The sequence below is a fragment of the Vombatus ursinus genome, unplaced genomic scaffold, assembly GCF_900497805.2.
Source record: "Vombatus ursinus unplaced genomic scaffold, bare-nosed wombat genome assembly UNPS02006874.1, whole genome shotgun sequence".
Lineage (NCBI taxonomy): Eukaryota > Metazoa > Chordata > Mammalia > Diprotodontia > Vombatidae > Vombatus > Vombatus ursinus.
The window spans coordinates 7,423,273-7,445,899 of NW_020946652.1; the positions used below are offsets into that span (position 1 = coordinate 7,423,273).

General features: G+C 45.6%; 1 protein-coding gene across 10 annotated transcripts in view; it reads left to right on the top strand.

The window, feature by feature from the left end:
* The first annotated feature begins 930 nt into the window (after positions 1-930).
* DLG1 (discs large MAGUK scaffold protein 1) overlaps positions 931-22,627 on the top strand; it is a 228,090-nt gene continuing 206,393 nt past the window's right edge. For all 10 annotated transcript variants that reach the window (XM_027848791.1, XM_027848793.1, XM_027848795.1 and 7 more), the window contains exons 1-2: positions 931-972; positions 1,061-1,192. In XM_027848791.1, coding sequence (XP_027704592.1) covers positions 954-972; positions 1,061-1,192 — 151 coding nt within the window. In that variant the 5' untranslated portion in view covers positions 931-953. The remainder of the gene's footprint in view (positions 973-1,060; positions 1,193-22,627) is intronic.

Consider the following 22,627-nt stretch of genomic DNA (forward strand, 5'->3'; position numbering starts at 1 on the left):
GGGGATGCCCAGCTGGTGACCCCGGGCCTGGGGGGCCGCGCCTCCAATAAAGTCATTCACAGCAGGGGTTCTCAGGGTAAGGGTACAAAACAAACTCTTTCCTTCCGGCAGCCCCCAGCCTGGATGTCATTCTTAAAACCTTGGCTCTGAGGAGCTCACGGCTCCACCACTGACTGCCTCCCTGCGTGACCTCGGCCGAGCCACGGGCCTCAGTTTCCTTTTCTGCTCCATGGTCTCCAGCCTTGGGGCCCCAAGGGGCCCCCCGGCTCCGAGCGCCGGACGCGGGCGCTTCTTTCGTGCTCCTCCCCCTGCTCGCCATCTCCAGGAGCGGAAGCACGGAAGCAGCAGCAGCTCCTCCCCCGGGCCCCGCCCCGGGGCGTGGCCAGCCCACCTGCGGCTCCGTCCCGGCGCCGGGGCAGCCACCTGTGGCTCGCGGGCCCTTTAAGGCGCGCCTGCCCCGCTCGGCGGCGGGCCCGCCCCGCCCCTCCCCCCCCCCCCCCCCCCCGGGCCCGCCCCCCCCCCCCCCCCCCCCCCCGCCCCCCGCCCCCCGCCCGCCGCCCTCCCTCCCCGGGTTGCCAACGTTCAGGCCGCTGGGGCTCGCGCCGCCGTCTGCTCACTTGCTATTGGCTGGCGGCGCGGGGGAAGGAGGTCACGTGGGGGCGCTGCCGTCCGGCTCGGGGGCCGCCATCTTGGAGGAAAGTTTGAGGGGAGAGCCCGAGGAGGAGGGGAGGAAGAGGAAGAGGAGGAAGAGGAGGCAGCAGCGGCGAGACAGCGAGAGAGAGAGAGAGAGACGGAGAGAGCGAGGGGGAGAGAGAGAGAGAGCGAGCGCGGGCGAGCGGGCGGAGGAGGGAGCGGCGGCGGCGGCGAGCGGACCGGGCCGGCCCCGGAGCCCCGGCGGGGAGCGGGCGGGCGATGGCGCTCCGGGCGTGAGGCGGGGCCGACGCGCGCCAGCCATGCCCGTGCGGAAGCGAGGTGAGCGGGCCGGAGGGGGGGGGGGGGGGGGGGGGGGGGGGGGAGGGGCGGGGGCGCGCGCTCACCCGCCCCCGCTCTGTCCCCGCAGACACGGAGCGCGCGCTGCGGCTGCTGCAGGAGTACCGCGCGCAGCTCAGCCCCGCACACGACCGCCCGCTGCGGGGCTCCCTCGAGCGCGTCATCGGCATCTTCCAGAGCAGCCTCTTCCACGCGCTCCTCGGTGAGTGGGGAGTGGGGGAGGGGCGGGGCGGGGGCGGGGCCCTGCCTCGCGCACCCAGTAGGCGGTTTGCCGCGGTTTGCCGCCGCTGCCGCTCAGCACCGGAGCCGGGCGCGTCTCCCGGGACCCCCGAGGACGCCCGACGGCCTTCCGCGGTCTGTGCGGGGCTGCTCGCCTGCCCGAGCTCTGTGGCGCTGCCTCTCTGCGTCTCTGCGCCTCTGTCTCTCCTCTCTCTCTCTGTCTCTCTCTGTCTCTCTCTGTCTCTCCTCTCTCTGCCTCTCTCCTGTCTCTCTGCGTCTTTGTCTCTCCTCTCTCTCTCTCTTTTTCTCTCTTTCTCCTGTCTCTCTGTGTCTCTGTCTCTCCTCTCTTTCTCTCTCTCTCCTCTCTTTCTCTCTGTCTCTCTGTCTCTGTCTCTCTTTCTCCTGTCTCTGTCTCTGTCTCTCCTCTCTCTGTCTCTCTCCTGTCTCTCTGTGTCTCTGTCTCTCTCTTTCTCTCTTTCTCTCTCTCTCTGTCTCTCTCCTGTCTCTCTGTGTCTCTGTCTCTCCTCTCTCTTTCTCTCCTGTCTCTCTGTGTCTCTGTCTCTCTTTCTCTGTCTTTCTCTGTCTCTCTTCTCTCTCTCTTTCTTTCTCCTGTCCGTCTCTGTCTGTGTCTCTCCTCTCTCTCTCTCTCTCTCCTGACTCTCTGTGTCTCTGTCTCCTCTCCCTCTCTCCCTCTCCCTCCCTCCTCTTTCTTCCCCCTCTCCCCCCCCCCCAAACCTTCCCAGCAGCCTGGTCTTGGGGCTCCCCTCCTTTTCCTCACTTGGCGCTTTATGACAAAGGCAGCCCTGCCAGGCTCACCTCCTGGGGGTCCTCTTTGACCATGTCAGTCTCCCTATATTCCTCATCGCTGGTCCCTCCACTTGTGTCCTGATGTGGGAACACCGAGCAGGATCTCGGCAAGAGGACCCAGAGAAGGCTGGGCCTCCCGACGGGGGCGCTGGGTGGGGGGGGCGTACAGAGACGCGGAGGGCTAGAAGTGGGCGCCGGAGAGGCTCGGGGAGCCTGGAGCAGAAATGGGCAAAGGGTGGGCGGGAGGTGTTGATTCACTGCTGGTCTCCCTGAGGTCTGGGTGTCTGAATGTGTGTCCCCCGGAGCGGAGACTGGGGGGGGGTGGGAGGAGAGAAGGGGAGATGATGTCAAGGTGTTTGGAGGGGAAGGGAAGGAAGAGGGCAGTTATCGTGAGGGAGCTCAGCTTAGTCAATAGCCAGTGAGTGGGGTGGTGGAGGGAGGGCTGACTGAAGGAACAAGGTTGGAAATCTGTTGTTTGAGGAGATAGATAAGGGATTGCTTTGCTGCAGGGAGGGCCCAGCGGAAGCTGGCGTGCCCCTGAGATCCTCTAGAGGCAGCCCGGTGCACAGAGTCAGGAAGACCTTGGTTCCAGTTGGGCCTCAGATGCTTGCCAGCTGGGTGACTGGGCAGGTCACTTGTTGCTGTCTACCTCCGTTTTCTCAACTGTAAAATGGAGATGATAATAGCATGTGTCTTGAAGGGTTGTGGTGAGGATCATTTGTAAAGCTCTTGCTTAGCCCAGTGCCCAGCACACAGTAGGTGCAACAGAAAGGCTTGTTCTCTTTCTTGCTGGCATGAGATTGATGGTCCTTTGAATCTTATTGACTAGCGTAATGGCCCGAGGAAGCCGTGAGGGGTGGGGGATTGCACATCCCCGAGGAGGGCAGCAGGGGAGTCGATCGAAAGAATGTCCGAATTCTTTGATTGTCCAGGCCGGGCAGGCTTTCTCAGGCTTTCTCACCTGGGCTGGTGCAGTGGCCTCCGACTTGGGCTTAGTGTCTCAGGATCTCCTCTCCGCCATCCTCCAGATTGCTGTCCAGTTGATGTTCCTAAAACCCACCTAAAGACTGTCATTGAGCTCCCTGCTCAGGCACCTTCAGGGGCTTCTTATTGTTTCTAGGATGAAGTACCCCGAACCCTTGGGCCTTTCAAACCCTTTCTCGTCTGGCCCTGGGCTTCCTTTCCCAGCTTGTTCACACTGTGCCCGTTCACGGGCCGGACTGACTGGCCGTGGTCCTTATGTGATGCCCCCTCCCCCCCAGCCCAGGTACTGCCTCCTGCGTCGGGCCTTTCCCGATCTCAGTCCCTCTCCCCCACCAAGAACGTCTTCTGTTTGCTTGGAATGTTTTCTTTAATCATGTGTGGCCGTGGTTTCTCCCTTCTGGAGGCCAGCACGAGATAATTGCTTAATAAGTGCTGCTGGAGTCTGCTGGCTGTTAGCATCACTAACGGTGACGGATCCTGGAGAGCGTCCTCTGCCTTGAAGAGCTGAAGGATAGGGAGTGAGCAAAACGGCCCCGCGCTGGTGCTTTTTCTGCCAAAGCTCAGCGGGCCTCTGACCCCTTCCAGGCTGCCCAGGGGAGCTTGTAGATCAGTGTGGCCCCTTGAACTGGACACCAGACTGACAGGCCCACAGAACGTGGTTGGAAAGTGGCCACTCTCTTCTGCTTGGCCCATGTGCCCAGCGAGAGACTGGAGGGCACAGTTAGTCTGGCTTTGGACCCGAGGGGCTTGATTCACTGACCGGCCCTTGGGATGCTGGAAAACGGTCTTGTCTTCTCTGGGTAACGTGTCCTAACATCTCCCTGACCTTCCCTTCCCTCCCCTGCCTCATTCCCCAAACCACAGGTCCCTGAGGTTTAGGGACAGTGGTCACAGACTTGGGAAGTGCCCCCTCCCCATGGTGGCCCCTTCCCCGATAGGCTCGAAGCCTTGCAGATGTCTGACGGATGAGAGAAAGACAGAAGAAACTTCAGGCGAATGTCTTTGGCTTTCGCTTGATTTTCCTGAATAGGGAAGAACCAATCTGGTGTCCTGTCTAAAGGGAGGATTGTGCATTTCATTTCCCCATCCCTTCCTGTCCTCTGTCACACAAGTTATGTAAAATCCTCAGGGACTTTTGGGTGAAGGCAGATGGCAGGGAGCTGGAGTTTTCACAATATTTGTTAACTGACGTGTGAGATCCGCTTCCTGGAGCATGCTAAAGGGACTTTGAAGTTGGTGGATGTTTGGCTTGGAAAATATCTGTTTAGTTTTTTAAAATAAATATCCAAACCTAGGTCATGGGCTTGCTGTCACCTCCAGGCTCAAACACAAAATCCTCTGCTGTTCAAGGCCCTTCCTCCTAGCCTTCTTTCACCTTCTTCCTTCCCCCTGCCCCCCCAACACTCTCCCATCCTGAGACGCTGGTCTTCTTGCCTTTCCTCTAACAAGGTGGCCCATTTTTGAGTGCCTACTGTGTGCCAGGCAGAAGGCAGTCCTGCCCTTGAGGAGCTTGCAGTCTGATGGGGAAGACGGCATGCAGACAAATATGTACAAAGCAAGCGATGACCAGGATAAATAGGATGTGATTTGGAGAGGGGTCTTTGATGGAGTGTCCCCAGCCTCCTCCTAGCCTCAGCAAAGCCCATCTTCGCTTTGTTAGGGATTGCTGCTCTGTCCTTTCTTCAGCCTTCCTGTGGATCCTCAATGCACGGCTTAGTGCAGACAGCACATGATAGGGATGGAGAAATGCTAGTTAACTGGCAGTAACAGAATACTCATTTATCAGAAATTATCAGCCTTTTAGTGGCAGTCTTTCTAGGTATTTGCTTTTTGATGAGGCAGTTGGGGTTAAGTGCCTTGCCCAGGGTCACAGAGCTAGTAAGCGTCCAGTGTCTGAGGTCAGATTTGAACTCAGGTCCTCCTGACTCCAAGGCTGGAACTCTATCCACTGTGCCAAATAGCTGCCCCTTTTTTTGGTTATTTTTTCCCCCTACTTAATAGTATTTTATTTTTTTCAATTACATGTAAAGATAGTTTTCAGTATCCTCTTATGTAAGATTTTGAGTTCCAGATTTTTTCTCCCTCCCTCCCCCCTCTGATTTAAGCCATACACGTACAATCATGTTAAACATATTTCCACGTTAGTCATGTTGTGAAAGAAGAATCAGAGCAGAAGGGAAAAACCACGAGAAAGAAAAAAACAAAAGAGCAAATAGTCTGCTTCCGTCTGCACTCAGACTCCGTAGTTCTTTCTGTGGATGCGGACGGCATTTTCCATCATGAGTCGTTTGTAATTGTCTTAGATCCTGGCCTTGCTGAGAAGAGCCAAGTTTGTCAAAGTCAGTCATTGAATAACGTGGCTCTTACTGTATACATTGTTCTCTTGGTTCTGCTTGCTTCACTCTGCATCAGTCCATACAAGTCTTTCCAGGTTTTTCTGAAGTCTGCCTGCTCATCATTTCTTATAGCACAGTAGTATTCCATTACATTCATACACCACAACTTGCTCAGCCATTCCCCAACTGATGGACATCCCTTCAATTTCCAGTTTTTTGCCACCACAAAAAGAGCTGCTATACATATTTTTGCACATGTGGGTCCTTTTCTCCTTTGTATGATCTCTTTGGGATATAGCCCTATGTATTATCTTGAAGCACACATGTTCTAAAACCTGATATGTCAGTATTGACATGACAGGCTGAAATTCCTCTTTTTTGAATCAGTGAATGTTAGCGACTGTCCGTATATGCTCTTGCAAACACGTGATCTGAATCTTTTTACTTGCCCATTCATCTGTAAATTTCAAAAACTGCTGTGGCTGGTTGGTCCGGTTCTGCCTTCTGCTGATTTTTCTGGTGGGCCCTGCTTGTCCCTTCCTGAGATTTCTTGTGCTTGGGCTTTTGTAGGCCCGGCTTGAAGTGGAGGAGGTGATTGTGTCATTGGCTTTGCAATAGACTCGGGACCAGGATTTTTTCATTGGTGCTGGAATTTAATGTTTTAGGCTGTTTTTCATTGCATTGAACTTTTTATTTGCCAACTATTGAGTCGTATGCTTCTCTGAGAAAATATTTTGGCTTTGTGGAATCTCACAGAATCCCCTTCATTAGAGCCGAGTTTGTGGGGTTAGAAACATAAGGGAGACTAGTCAAGAGTCATCTGAGAAGTTTCACACAGGTAAGACTTTTTAGAGTTCTGTGAAGAAAGACATTTATAGTTGGTTTAATTGGGTGGCGTATACATGCAAAGAAATGAAGCATCTTGATTTAGGGGATGGTTAGAATGTCCAGTAGGAATAGATTGGGATTTGTATGTTTAAGGTAAGGGATTAGAATTTAAAATGATTTTTATTGTATTTTACAAATACAGCATTCTTTTATTTTTCAAAATACATTCATAAGCCTTTCTTAAAATCAAGAGTTTTTAAAACAGGTTTGGAATAAGGAACATTTGGTTTCATTCAACCTGGGCAGTGGTAAGAAGATTTCATGATTTATGTAAGCTGGTTTAACTTGGGCAGTTTGGCTTTTAAATGGACCCAAAATCTTCAGTTCTTAAAGTGGGACCCTCTTGAATATTTGGTTTGCCAGAGACCAGACTGGGGATGAAAACAGCTCCTTCTGTTGGAAGTGATGAAGGCAGATGATGGCTCAGTGGATAAGAGTCTGGAGTAAGGAAGACCCGGGTTCAAATGCAACCTCAGAAGCTGTGTGAGCCAGGGCAAGTCACTTTACCTCTGCCTTCCCTAGTTTCCTCATCTGTAAAATGAGGATAATGATACCACCTATCTCTCAGGGTTGTTGGGAGGGTCAGATGAGATAATAACTGTAAAGTGCTTATAGCACAGCGCCTGGCACATAGTGAGCATTATTTCATTGTTAGCCACTGTTACTGTTAGTGTCGTTATTGGGGGCAGCTAGGTGGCTTAGTGGATAGAGTGCTGGGCCTGGAGTCCCAGAGACTTGAGCGCTCAGGCACCTACACCCTGTCCCTGAGCACGTCACTTCACTCAGTTTGCCTCAGTTTCCACATCTGTAAAATGAGCTGGAGAAGGAAATGATAAACCACTTCAGTATCTCTGCCCAGAAAACCCCCAATGGGGTCACAGAGAGATGGACAGGATTATAAATGACTAACCAGCAACAGCGATTATTAGAGTGTTATCATTATCATGAGTTCTTCCCTGCCGTTGTTGCTCTTTCAGGATTGAAATTGGGACTTTTTCACCAATGTTGTATAGCTGTCGTCAGGATAAACCAAACATTTACGTTTGTGAATACCGAAGCCGTTCAGGTCCAAGTGGGCGCTTCCGAGGAGGTCCAATGCAGAGTGCTTTGAGATGTGGCCCATAAAAATGCCAGATCCTGTTCACGTAGGTTCACAGGGCTGGAGTTGGAAGGACTCTTAGAAGTGATCTTATCTGTTCCACCTCACACACACACCCCCCCACCCCCACCCCCTCCTTGCCCCTCCTTTCCCAGAGTAAGAACTTGCAGCTGCTAGAGACAGGGACCTTCCAGAGATTACCCAGGTCAGCCAGGGCAGGGCCAAGATTGGAACCCAGGGCTTTTGACTCCGTCAGCTGTTCTGTCACACCAGGTGGGGCCTCTACTCTATGGAAAGTGCACTTGTGTTTCCTGAAGGGCATCCAGAGTAGTGAGGCCACAGCATTGGACTATTAGGTAAAAGGAACTAGGGATGTTCAGCACAGAGAAGTAATTGATGAACTAATAAATGAGTTTACCTAGATTTTAGCAAAGCTTTTCATCCAGTGTCCCTCGCTGTTCTTGTGGAGAAGATGGAAAGCTCTGGACTGATGAGCTGATCCAGTTGGATGGTTCTGTGTCAGGAGGCCAGGAGGTCTCCAGAGGAATCGTAGGGATCTGTGCTTGGCCCTGGGCTGTTTACCATTTTTATCAGTTCTTTGGATAAAAGCACGGATGGCAGGCTCATCACACCTAGCTGGGAGGGACAACTAACACACTGGACAACTGAGTCAGGGCCCCAAAGGTGGAATTTAGTCAGATGCAATTCACTAAGGATCAGTGTGAAGTCTTGGACCTGTCTATACCAGTGGACTTCATCGGACGGCAATTGTTCTGGAGAAGATGAGATGTTTTTTGTGGCCTGTAGATTCAGGATGAATTAGCAGTGATCTGTCGCATCCAGAAAAGCCAATCAGACGTCTGTGGAGCATCCAGTTTGAGGTGCCAGGAGGCATTTGGGAGGAGCAGAGCTCAGTATCTAAGAATCATCTTCATAGGAACCCAGGAGGGCTGATGAGGCTACCCAGTGAGATGGGAGAGAGTAGGGCTGGTGGGGGCAGTCTGCTGGAGGAGGTGGAGGGCTGTGGGCTCACATTGAGGGGTTTCCCTTAGCAGGAGGGCCTACCTCTTTATGTGAAACAGGGTTGAAGGAATGTGGAAAGTTGTGGGGGGCGGGGCAGTTAGAAGTAGCTACAGAAATTTATTCTCGATAATTGAGAAAATAAACACTTCGGAATTCTATCAGAAGAAGGAAGAGGCAAACCACAGAGAATTACAGACTGATCTTACTAATGGAATTGAAACATTTATTAAGCACCTACTGTATGCCAGGACCTTGGTTAGTTGCTAGGGATACAACAGCCCTTGCTTCCAAGGAGATTATCTGCTGGTAGGAGGAAGAACCAAACTCCAGATCCATCACCCCCAGCGTGCCTGGCTCCCACGTACCTGGGCTGGCCTGCAGAGGGCCCACTTCTCCCCATGGCCTGGTGTGGCTCCCTCGAATCTCCACATTATGTGTTTCTCTCTTGTTGGTCTCAAGGCTTCCCCAGAGGTGGGGCCTCCAGCTGTCACAGTCAAGGGAGTAAATGCCGGTCTGGCAGCGCCCCTGGACTCTAAGGAAATGCCCACTGCGCAGCCGGATCTGTCCTTGTGGTAGAGCTCAGCCACTGGCCATTCCTGATGAGTTTATCTTTATTACTGAGTACTCTGTGGCCTTCTAAGCCTAAAGAAAGTACAGGGCACCAGGTCCCTGGTGAGCTATTGCCTCACAGCCCCCTCATGCTACTTGGCCACTCCTAGGTCCCTCCCATAGTCTTTCTGTACATAAGGTCCATCTTGTCTCCATTAAAGTGCTCAGATTCCTCAAGAACCTAACCAATAGCTCACAAATGTTCAGATTCCTTAAGAGTCTGGCCAATATGGTGGATCTTTAATAAACCTTGTCTTTGGCTGAAAAAAAAAAGGAAGTACAGTACAGCCACTGCCAAGGACTGCCCAAGTCTGCTGGGTCTGGGCTAGGCTATACCTAGGAGAAGCTGTCTGGGGGTCTGCAGTGGGCGCTGCTCAGGTGACGTCTTGGGGTGGCCCCCAGCTACATCCATGGGACATGTCCTAAGAGTTTCTTTTCCCAAATGATGGGTTTTTGGGAACTCTTCACCTTTGGAGGTCCCCCTTCCCCCCAATCGGCACTGTCCAGGAAATCTCTCGTAGCTGAAAGACTCGATCCAGGATTATGGTCCTGAGGAAATTCAGAATCTCTTCCACACAGGCTTATGGGCTTGGTTTGTATCCTCCATAATTACCTGGGTGATCTTGGATCAAGCCTCAGTTTTCCCATCTGTGAGATGAGGAGGTTGGACAGATGGCTTGTGACCAGAGCTTCAAACTGGTTTTTGTATCTTGAAACTCTTTGGCAGGCAGTTTGGCTAAGCCTGTGAAATACCTCTCTTTAAATGCATAAAAAACCGATAATGAGAAAGGAAGCCAGTTCTTTGTAAATAGTTATTCAAATCTTTAAAAAAAACAAAACAAAAAAACAAACCATGGATCTATGGGTTGAGAACCCTTGTTTTAAATCTATGATCTTATAAACCAGTGCTTCCCAATTTTTTTTTCTGTGAACCGCTTTCAAAAAATAAATGTGTTATGAAACCCCCAGGATAATTTAACATACCACTCATTCTTTTCTTTTATATTTATTCATTAAATACTTAAAATAACTACAGCAATCATTTTTGCCGCCCAGAGTTCCAAATTAAAATTTACATTATTTAAATAAAATAAAATTTTATTCTACCTATACTTATGGAAACTCTAAGTAGAAAATTATACAACTCTAATTGTAAGATAGTTATAATATCTAATGTAGGATAGTCTATAAGAATTAAAAGAAGTAAAATAGCAAGACATCTAACATAGTCTTAATGATCATATATAAACTTAATTTTGAGGTTGGACTTTTTTATTTGTACAAAAGTTTGCAGTATTTGGCCCAGTCTTAAATCCGTTTCCCCATTGAGCTTATATTCTGCATTTTGATTTAAAATCAAAGTGAAAACGATCACTCACACAGATATGGTGGAAAATTATAGAATTTTACAAACTGTCATTGAGAGATGAAATTCATTTTTTATTTTTGGCCAAAAATGTAGAAGGCTATCTTTTTTGCATCATGTTTATAGGTCATCAGTTAAATTTTATTTTTCCAGTTATCGCCAATTTATCAACCAGACATAAAATATCAGATGGGATTGTGAATCCAATTTAATTTGTTGGAAATTTCAGGAAAATATTCATTGAATGTCCTTTCTAAAAATTTTAGCTGATTACCAGTATCTTTTTTGACAGCCTGATCCCAGGACCGGTCATTTTCTAATAAGAAATTTTATAATGTCACAAAGCATTCAGTACTGTTATTAATTGAGTAGTTCCTAAATTTTAGTTTCTCTGACAATAGTTTTTTTTGTCTTGAACAGTCAATGCTTGTATTGCACCGTGCCCTCCCCCCCTTCCCAGCGTGTGGAATTTGTTAACCTTTGAAAAGACATCTCCTAAAGATGCTAATCTTTGTAGTCATGTCATGTAATGTGATCACTTAACTCAGGTGAAAAAGGATGGTCTCAGTTCCAATAGATGATTGTCTCTGCCACGGGAGAGCCAGCTACCACCTGTGTTACCCTTCTAAAGTGTAAAATGTTCACTCTGCAGAAAATGGTCAACTGTTGAGACCTCAAGGAATCCTGATTTTACAAAATTCATGATTTTGCCAGTGTCAGCAAAAATGCTTTTAAGTTTGGAGCATTCCCTCTGATGCCAAAACTTGTTTGTGTCTTGCGTGGTGTGCCCATTTTCCTTGCCTTGTAAATTCCACAGCAGTCGGACTGATTTGTTTTATTTCAGAGTATGAATTAATTAGGTTAAAAATATCTTCCCCAGCTGTACTTCCCTTCAACATAAAGTGGCCTATGTACTTCTACTTTACCATCAGCGGATAGCTTACAAATACAGTTAAACCTGCCAGGTAACGATCATTCGGTGTGTTATCTGATTGCAAAGGGTAAATTTTACTTTTTGGAACTCTTTCTATAGTAACTCATTCAACATCATTGGACATAATGTGTTTGAAGAGACTTTTTTTTTTTTTTTTTTTTTTTTGCTTTTCAGTGAGGCAGTGTTAAGTGGCTTGCCCAGGGTCACACAGCTAGTAATTTTTTTTTTTTTAAATGTTACTTTTATTTATTTATTTATTTATTGGCTAGGCAGTGGGGTTAAGTGACTTGCCCAAGGTCACACAGCTAGTGTTATGTGTCTCAGGTCACATTTGAACTCAGGTCCTCCTGAATCCAGGGCCAGTGCTCTATCCACTGTGCCATGTAGCTGCCCCCCCCCTTTTCTTTTTAAATAGAAAACAGGTGTCATCTCTAACTTCTTAACAGAATTGTCTCCAAACATACACTTTATAATTGTTTTGGCTCATGGTAAAATTTATTTTTCTGCAGTAGTATTAAGTTTCTTCATTTTTTATAATTTGATAGCTTATGAAATATAAAAGTTCAGTTGCTTTTTGGCTTTCTTGTTCACAGAAATGAATGAATTGATGTGCATTTTTAGATATTGTTTTTTCCATTTCAGAAACAATCACCATATCTTTCATGTTTGCATTGTAAATGTCCAGATAAAAGACAAGGCTTTAAGCCTTGCAAATTGCAGGAATTTCTCCAGAAATTGTACAGTGTGGCTGTGGATATTCAGTATCTCCATAAAGTAAAAACCCAGTTTAATGTTTTCGTTATCCTATTTTTTTCTTTTTCATAGCTGTTGTAATACAGGTATCTCAAACATGTATTACTTCAGAATTGTGACCTATCAAAATACTTTTGACCAGTTTTCTGGTCACCAGAGGCTGAATCTGAATGAGGATTTTGAGTTTCCTTATGAATACGTTTTTAAGCAGTTTTCTTATCCATCGATACATTGGGGCTGTGATAATTTAAAAAATAAAAACATTTCTACAAAAATTTCATTTTATGTTTTCTATTTGTTAAATATAAAACAGTACTATGCCAGTATAATTGTAAATGTGTATCTCTCCAAGCCACTTTGCTTTGTAACAGTAGACTGACCTCAGAATGTTTCCTGTTGGCTAGATGCTTCTGTTACTGGTGCGCTTGGACCCCAGAAGAGATGGCTACCCACTAACCAAGTAATGAAAACAAATAGCTAGTTATGATATATAATATGTACTTTGCCACTGGCTAATGCCAAGTGCTACGTTGAATGATACATATACTTATAAATTCTTTGGTTTTAAACAATTTTTACATAAACTAACCCTTGTAAGATATGACTTTCTTCTCTGACTCTTGACTCGAATGCATTCTTCACAGAAACACTACCAAACTGCTCACCAGTGTGACAGTATTTTAAAAACCTCACTTGAGCCGTCTATCCCCACTGTCATCCCCTCTGTCTCTTGCCTTTTGTGGCTGAACTCCTTAAGAAGGCCACGTACAGTACATTAGGTGCCTCTGCTTCCTGACCCACCCCTCTCCTCACTCTCTGAGGCCTGGCTTCTGATCTCATCATCTCACCTGAACACTAAAGAACTCTCTAAAGTTACTTGTGATCTCTTACTTGCCATAGCTAATGGTCTTTTCTTCATCCTCATACTTTTTTTTAATAGCTTTTTTAATCAATCTATTAATTAATTTTTAGTGTTCAACATTTGCTTTTATAAGATTTTGAGTTCTAAAAATTTTCCTCCTCCCCAGGACGGTGTGCAATTTGATGTAGGCCACACGTGTATGATCATATTAAACACGTCTGCATTAGTCATGTTGTGAAAGAAGAATCAGAACAAAAGGGGAAAACCATGAGAAAGAAAAAACAGGAAACCACAAAGGAAAGAGAACTAGCATGCTTCGATCTGCATTCAGACTCCATCAGTCATCCTTGTACTTCTTGATCTTCCTGTAGTCTTTGACCCTGTCGAGCCCTCTTGACACTCTCTTCTCTCCTGCTTCTCCTACCTACCTTACCTGTGACTGCTCCTTCTTAGTCTCCTTTGCAGGATCTTCATCCAGAGCCTGGCATCTCATGATACAGATCCCTCTGGGTTCTATCCTGGCCTCTCTTGTCTTCTCCCTCTTATCAGCTCCCTTGGATTCAATACCATCTTTATGCTCTACTTTCCTGCCTTGGCCTCTCTGTTGGACATCCAGTCTCACATTTCCAGCTGCCCTTCTGACATCTTGAACTGGTTATCCGTTCGACATCTTAAACTCAATTTGGCCAAAACTGAACTCATTCTCTTTTCCCCAAAACCTTCTCCCCTACCCTTTTCCAAACTTCTTTTGACTGTTGAGGGCACCACTATTCTTCCCGTCCCCAAAGTTTACAACCTAGATTTCTTCCTGGACTCTAACTCATCCGATATGTTGCCAAGACCTGTTGATTTCACCTGTGCAACAGCTCTTGAATACACCACCTACTGTTCTCTGACACTGTCACCCTCCTGGTGCAGAGTCTCATCACCTCACACCTGGACTGTAGCAATGGCTGCTGGTGGATCTACCTGCCTGAAGTCTCCCCCTGCTCCAGTCTGTCCTCCACTCTGCTGTTAGAGTGATTTTCCTGAGGGGCTGGCCTGACCACGTCACCTCCTTTTTCAGTGAATTCCCTTGGGTCAAATATGAAAGGTTTTGTGTTCAGAATCTTTCCCAGCCTGGCTCCCCCTCTACCTTTCTAGTCTTCTTACATCTTCTACCTCTGAAGTTTGATCCAGTGTTGTTGGCCTCCTTGCTCACAGAACGCTCCATCCAGGCATTGCTTGACTCCAGGCATTTTCTTTGGCTGCCCTGAAGGCCTGGAATGCTCTCCTACGTCATTTCAATCTCCTGAATTCCCTGGCTTCCTTTAAGTCCCAGCTAAAATCTCATCTTCTACAGGAAGCCTTTCCTAACCCCTCTTAATTCTGGTATCTTCCCTGTGATGATTATTTCCTGTTTATCTTGTATATATCTTGTTTGTATGTGGTTGTTTGCTTCTTGTCTCCCCCGTTAGATTGTAAACTCCTTGAGAGCAGAGACTGTCTTTGCCTTTCTTTGTATCCCTAGCACTTAGCATGGGTGCTAAATAAATGCTTATTGACTGATTAAATGGCAGGCAATATAAGGTTTATTTCTTGAGAGCAGCTGTGCTGGTCTGTGATCATGTTCAAGGTGGCCTATAATGAGCATGCTTAGCAATCACAGTTTTCTTGCAGCCTGATGTTTGTGCTGCAAGACCACAGATGGTCATACCATCAAGATGACGTGGTTACACAGTGGATGAGGTACACTTGATTACAGGGTAGCTCTTACAGAGGAAAAGGAGCAGTGGTTTGCTGGTACTTGTTTAACAACCAACTCTTGAAATGACGCACCTTTAGTTTTAGTCTGCTTTATTAACATTTTCTCCGTGATTTGTCTAAATAATCAACAAATGGTAGATCAAGCCTTGATTTGTAGTGCTTGCTGCTTTCTGAGTCGTAAATGCTCACATGCTACAATACATCCTTGGGAGGAGGGAGCCGCTGTGGTGCATGTTCCTGACCATCTGTTGGGAATAGGTTTGTGCTTGAATGGCTGTCTCTCGTGGTGGTTTGGAAACAATTTGATGACAAATTGAGAAACTACAAGAACATGATGGACTTAGTCGGAAGTGAGATATAATTTCTGCAGGAACGCTGAAATCCCCAAAATCATGTGTATGATCATAATAGGTTCTGAATTGCTGTGGAAATAAACCTATAATACTTCAACCATGTACATAGTTTTAACAGGAAACATATATTCGTAAATTAATTAGGCAGTTACTTAAGAAGGAAAGGAACAAGCATTTATTAAATGCCTATTACTACTCAATGCCAGGCACTGTGCCAAGCACTTTACAAATGTCTCATTTGATCCTAACAATAATGGGAAGTAGGTTCTATTATCACCCCCATTTTATAGTTGAAGAAACGAAGCAAATTGATTAAATGAAATAATCATTTATTATACATAACAAATATAGAAACTAAGAGGAAATGATAGAGAAATTACATTTAAAGTACATAAACTATTGGGGGGGGAGAAGGCAGTCTACCAAGATGTACTGGAAGACTTTTATAAATACAACTACAAAATGTTATTTACAAACATAATAGACACATAATTGGATGATTCCTCATGGCTCATGGTTAAGCCGTACCAATGTAAGAATGAAGATTATGCCTTTGGTTACATAGAGTTTTGGATGAATACCCAAGAAGTACCAAGAAGTTACCTTATATAGACGATAAAATTCATTGGAAAGGACAAAAGAGACTAGTAATGAAGGAGGATTAGCACTAATAAAACTTAACCTATATTGAATGTTTTATACTGATTTTAAAAATAGACAGCTAGAGCTATCTAGATAAGCAGAAATAGAAGATGGAATGGTCTAGATAAGCAAGAATCAGAAATGGTCAGACTTAATGCTCCAGTATTTGATAAACTGAAGAACACAGGATTAACTGTTTGAGAAAGTAGCCCTTGTTTGACAAGTACTCCCATGGAAAGCTGTTTGGCAAAAAATGGGATCCTAGAGTGATAGTTTAGAGCTGTCAGGAGCACTCCCCTCCTTTGATAGCTGAAGCAGCTGAGACCCAGGGGGAGGGAAGAAGTCGTCCCAGGCTACCCAGGTATCAGGGCAGGGATGGGATTGAAATGCCAGAGTCACTGCTCTTTCAGCTGAGTCATGTTTTTTAAGACCAGCATCGTCTTCTACCATATACTATACACTGTAGTAACTTTTACTTGGATACGTGACCTACATATACAATGTTCCTTCATTTAAGAGGGAAAAAAAGGGAGATTCTTTTCACAATTATGGCTGGAGGAGAATATTTAACCAAGCAAAGGCTAGAGATCACAAAACCTAAAACAGACAGCTTTGATTACATGACAGTTAAGAAGCTGTCATACAAATACTTTGAAAATAGTCTTTGGGGCTCAGATAATTTTATTTTTCTAAAATTTTCAGTTTGTCCTATTTCATTTGAGAGAAATTTTTCATGCTTTTTGGAATTTATTTTGTAGGATTTGAAAATGATTTCCGTTTCAAATCAGAATTGTATTCTTTAGAAATATTTCTAAAACTCTCTCCTTTCCCTCAACTCAAAGTGATATTTCCAACTGTTAGGTTCTCTTTGATTTCTCACAAATTTATTGCTGAGGTTAATGGACGGCTGTATTCTGATGTTAGCAATTAGAGCTTTTGGTGAAAGCTCAGTTTCAGCATTTTGTTATTAATTTTTTTGTTTTTGTTTTTAATTTATTTATTTTTAGTTTTCAACATTCACTTTTATAGGATTTTGAGTTCTAAATTCCCCCCCACTCTCCCCCTTTCCCAAGACAGCATGCAATTTGATATAAGCTATACATGTACAATGATGTTAAACATATTTCCACATTAGTCATGTTGTGAAAGAAAAATCAGAGCAAAAAGGAAAAACTACTAGAAAGAAAAAAAAACACAAAAAAAGAGCAAATAACGTGCTTTGATCTGCATTCAAACTCCATAGTTTGTTCTTTCTCTGGATGTGGATAGCATTTTCTATCATGAGTCTTTTGGAGTTGTCTTAGATCCTTGCATTGCTGAGAAGAGCTAAGTCTTACCAAAGTTAGTCATTGAACACTGTGGCTGTTACTATGCACAATGTTCTCCCGGTTCTGCTCACTTCACCCAGCATCTGTTCACAATCTTCTCAGGTTTTTCTGAAGTCTGCCTGCTCATCATTTCTTACAGCACAGTAGTATTCCATTATATTCATAGACCGCAGTGTGTTCAGCCATTCCCCACCTGATGGGCATCCCCTCGCTTTCCCATTCTTTGCCACCACAAAAAGAGCTGTTACTAATGTTTTTGTATATGTGGGTTCAGTTTCAGTATTTTGAAGCCAGGTCCTTCACTGTGCCCATGATGTCGTTGTCCTCTTTGAAAACGAAGGACCAGCAACAGTAGTTTAAGGAGAAACTACTGAGGTACAGGAAGGGTTGTCAGGCCAGGCATACAGACCAGTGTGCTTGGAAGCCATTCTGACAGCTTGGATTTCTTTAGAAAATTCCGTGTTCATATCCTTTGACTATTTATCCACTGGGGAATGCCCTCAGTCTTATACATTTGAATCAGTTCCCAGTGTACCTTAAATGTGAGACTTTTATCAGAGAAACTTGATGAAAAGGTGTCCCCCCACATATTTGTTTCCCTTCTAATTGTAAGTACATTGGTTTTGTTTGTTCAAACACTTTTATGTTTTTTATGATCAAAATTGTCCATTTTATGATGAGCAGGATGATTAAAAAAAAAAAAAACCTGAAAAGACTTACATGAACTGATGCAAAGGGAAGTGAGCAGGACCAGGAGAACATTGTACACGGTAAAGCAACATTGTTCGATGATCAGCCGTGAATGACTTAGTTCTTCTCAGCAATACAGTGATCCGAGACAATCCCAAAGGACTCATCGATGAAAAATGCTGTCTGAGAAAGAGTTGATGTTGTCTGAATACAGACTGGAACATACTGCTTTTCACTTTTTTTCCTTTTTGTTTGAGTTTTCATGCATAAAATGACTCATGAAAATGTTTTACATAATTGCGCATTTATAACCTATATCATATTACTATCTCAGGGAGCAGGGAAGGAAGGATAGAATTTGGAACTCACACCTTAAAAAAACAGTGCTTGTCAAAAATTGTTTTTCATGTAATTAGGGGAAATATTATTTAAAAATAAAAAAAAAACCAACAAAATTGTCCATTTCATCCTATGTGATCAACCAATAAAAACTTATTAAGTGCCTGTTATGTTCCAGGCACTGTGCTAAGTTCTGAGGATACAGAAAGAGGCAAAAGACAGCCCCTGCCCTCAGGGAGCTCACAGTATAACCCCGGGGAGACAACCTGCAAGCAGACACAGAGCAAGCTACCTACGAGATATATAGGAAACCATTAACAGTGGGAAGGCGGCTTCCAGTAAAAGATGGGATTTTAGTTAGGAATTCAGAGGAAACCAGAGAGGTCAGCAGTCAGAGAGAAAGAGGGAGAGCGTTCTGGGCAGGGGGACGGCCAGAGAGAAGGCTCAGAACTGAGAGGTGGAGTGTTGAGTTTGTGGAACAGACAGGAGGCCGAGGGCACTGGATGGAAGAGTAGGGGAGGGGGAGGAAGGTGCACAAACCTGAAAAGGAGGAGCAGCTTGTGAAGAGCTTTGAATGCCTAACAGAGAAGTGATGGGGAGCCTCTGGCGTTTACTGAGTGTGTGCGGGGTGCCGTGGCTGAGGGCTGGGGGATGAATTAGAGGGAGGAGAGACTTGGGGTAGGCAGACCCTCCCAGCAGCTATTGCAGTAGTCCAGGTGGGAGGTGATGGGGGCCTGCACCATAGAACCAGTGTCAGAGGAGAGAAGGTGGTGTATTCCAGAGATGTTGCAGAGGTAAAATAAAGAAGGTATTCAAAGGTAAAATCAACAGGCCTTGGCAACAGCTTGGATATGGAGGGTGAGAAAGAGTGAGGAGTCCAGGATGATTCCTAGGGTGCTAGCCTGAGGTGGGGGGGAGCCCTCTGCAGTTATGGGGAAGGCTGCTTTAACAGGAAAGAGCTGTTTTGGCTTTCCTGGCCCTGCGTCTGCCATGTTTGGGCATGAACTCTTCACTTCAGTACTTGTGTCTTTTTTCCTTGCTCCGCTAATGCTTCTCGCCTTTTATATATGTCATGGATCCAGTGGAGCTCATCTTGGTATACAGTTTGAAATGGTGGTTTATATCTAATTTCTGTCAACCTTCTTTAGGGTTTTCCTCGTAGTTTGTGTCAAGTGATGAGTCATTCTCCCAGTAACTGGGCTTGTTGAGTTTATTGAGCACAATACTGCTGTGTTTATTTGCTTCTCTATGCTGTGTCTTGCTAATAAATCTAATAGGTTAGAATCTGTCCCGTTGTCATAAAGCCACTCGTGAGATTTTTTGGTGAGGCCAGATAAGAGGTTGAGAGGGGACCTCTTCCTCCTGGACGGCCTTTCTTTCATAAGAACTCTACAGCAAGCGTGAGCAACTTCTTCGTGGAAGGCTCACCTAGAGCTTGGACTCCCTTCTGAACTCAGAAACTTCCAAGTAGACTTAGGGACATGCACAACCCAGGGTGGGGTGGGGGCTGCAGTACAGTCTGGGCCCTTGGACTTTGCACTAAATGATTTTCACCTGGGAGATGAGGTCTGTGTCAAACATTTCCAGCAGACATTGGAAGGCAGCCTCCCTGGGAAGGCCCATTCCAAGCATTGCTGAGCGCCCCAACTGTAATCCAGGTCAGAGGAAAAGACGCTTGTATACATCATGCCCGTGTGGAACCTGCTCCTCAGTGTTTCACGTGAAGCAGTGTATCTGAAAACCTTTTTGTTTTGCTTTATCCTAATACTATCTGGGGTTTCTCCTTCTCCAGTCAATCTTTGGAATGAAAAATTGTCAACGATGGGACGGTGGATGCTTTTTGCAAAACCGTTTGCTTTATGCCCCACAATCATACTCACGATGTGTTTCTATCTTGCTCACTGCTTTGTTGTTGCATAATTCTGGTGTTGTTCTTTTCATGGTCACTCCTCTCCGGAGGACTGGAAAATACCGAATCCTGTCAGTGAACTTCCTGGGGATGGAGGGCATGCTTTGTGTCATCTTAGGGAAGCCGGGCCTGAGGCTGCTGGGTTTGTCATCAGATTCACCAGTGAGTCTGATCAAAGGGAGTGTTCTTAGTTAACAGGAAATTCTCCCCCATCCAGCGGATTCCTTTGACTTTGGACATCCTAAAACACCGTGGTTGAAAGGGGCTTTTACACCCTTTGCCTCAGCCACTTGTAGAAGGAAAATAGAGGGTAACAAGGCATGACCAATATCCCTGACCCAACTTTAAAACAAACAAGTTATTTTCACATTTAATAGGACTCCTGATACCGTCATGTTGAGGACTGTATTGCTTGTAGTTGCCATTCCACTTCTGCCCAGAAGCTTGGTGGTGCTCCCCCCCCCCATTGGGCTCCATAGGGCCCTTCTCTCCCTTTCTTCTGTTGCAGGGCTCAGCTCTGGCCAGCTTCTGGGCTGCCCCTGAGTTTGGCTCTTTCTGGGGCTCCTCCCTTCTTGCTGGGGCCTCCCTTGGGCTGGCAAAGGGGCTCCGGGCTGTACCCATGCTGCGTGGTGCCTAAGGCTTACCTTTTTCAACCAGGCTCCTGGGCCCCTCCCTGTCGCATTCGGCTCTTTCCTGGGGCTCTTCCCTGGGGCTCGTCTCTGTGTAGGGCCCTTCTTTTGCCACTGGCTTCAGGGCTGTCTCCTTGCTGGGCTCCAGTGGAGCCCCTCCTCACTATTCAGAGGCCCCCTCTGATTACCTCAGAGCTCTTCCTTTCACCAGCCTTGGTTTGCCTGCCTCAGGGTTTCTGCAGGATGCATGCAGTCCTGTGCAGCCCTGGGCTGGACGGAAGGGTCTTACAGCTGATGCTCATTATTTCTTTTTGTAACTAGTGCAGATTTAAGCTTTACTGGGATATTTGTAGGGGATTTGGGCTCTTCTAGATCCTAACAAACACCATCTTCCCACACAACATAACAGCAATGCATTTTATTAAGGGATTTCTGTTCCAGTTGGGAAATGTAAGAAAGCCTGTGGGTTCACGGGCATGGCCTAAGATTTTAAGCTGGACTTTTGGTTGGGTAAAGAGTATCCTTGAACTCCTTGTTTTCTCATCTTATTGCTGTGATCCTTTCCAAACTCCAACCAGAGGCTGCTGTGTGGTGCCGTGGATCGAAAACTGGTCCTGGGGTCAGAAAGACCTGAGTTCAATTCCACTTTCCTGGGCAAGCCACTCACCTCTATCTGCCTCAGTTTTCTCATCTGTAGAATTGGAAGTACTAGCACCTGCCTCTCAGTTGTGAGGATCAGATGAGATAATAATTGTGAAGTGCTTAGCATAGTGTTTGGCACAATAGTAGGTTTGCTTGTTTGCTTTCTGCCTTCCAGCTCCCAGTATTGCTTTCTTTCCTCTTCTGTGCCTGCTGCTGAATGCAGAGGGAGGAAATTGCCATCCTGCTGTGACTGGATCTTCTGCAGATTTGTTAGAATTCTCAACCAGACCCTTGCTGCCACACGCCAGTCCTTTAGTCACTGTCCTGCTTCATTCAGAGTCCAAAACTTTTCTTTCTTCAGGCCGCCTTCCTGATAATCCTCCCTCTTTGTAGGTCACCTCACCAAATATTTCACTGAAAAAGTTGAGGTCATCCCGTGTGAACCCCTTGTCTTTCAGCCAGTCCTCATTTTATTAAATGCCTCCTGATGTGTCAGAGATTGTTCTGGTCACAAAGACTATAAATACTAAGAGTAAAATAAAGACCCCCCCTGAGAGAAACTTGCTTTCTTTTTTAAATAGTATTTTATTTTTTCCTATTATATATAGAGATAGTTTCTAACATTCGTTTTTATGAAATTTTGAGTTTCAAATTTTTCTCCCTAACCCTCTTCCTAAAATGGTAAGCAGTTTGATATAGGTTAAATATGTGTAATTATGTAAAACATATTTCCATGTTAGTCATGTTGTGAAAGAAGAAACAGACCAAAGGAGAAATCCATGAAAAAAAAAAAAGTGAAAATAGTATGCTTCAATCTGTGTTCGCATGCCATCAGTTCTTTCTCTGGATGTGGGTAACATTTTCCATCATGAGTCATTTGGAATTGTCTTGGATCATCGCATTGCTGAGAAGAGCCAAGTCTATTAAAGTTGGTCGTCGAACAGTGTTGCTGTTACTGTATACAAGTTCTCCTGGTTCTGCTTACTTCACTCTGCACCAGTTCATCTAAGTCTTTCCAGGTTTTTCTGAAGTCCACCTTCTCATCACTTCTTATAGCACCATAGTATTCTACTACATTCATACACCACAACTTGCTCAGCCATTCCCCAATTGATGGGCATCCCCTCAATTTCCAATTCTTGGCCACCACAAAAAAGAGCTGCTATAAATATTTTTGTACGTATGGGTCCTTTTCCCTTATTTCTCATCTCTTTGGGATACAGACCTAGTAGTGGTATTGCTGGGTCATAGGGTAGGCACAGTTTGATTGCCCTTTGGGTTTAGTTCCAACTTGCTCTCCAGAATGGTGGCATCAGGAACTTACCTTTTTTTTTTTGTTTCTTTACTTCTTATTAATTTATTTTGAGTTATCAACAATCACTTCCATAAGCTTTTGAGTTTTAAATTTTTCTTCCCCTCACTCCCCAACACAGCACACAGTCTGATATAGGCTTTACATATACATTCCTATTAAACATA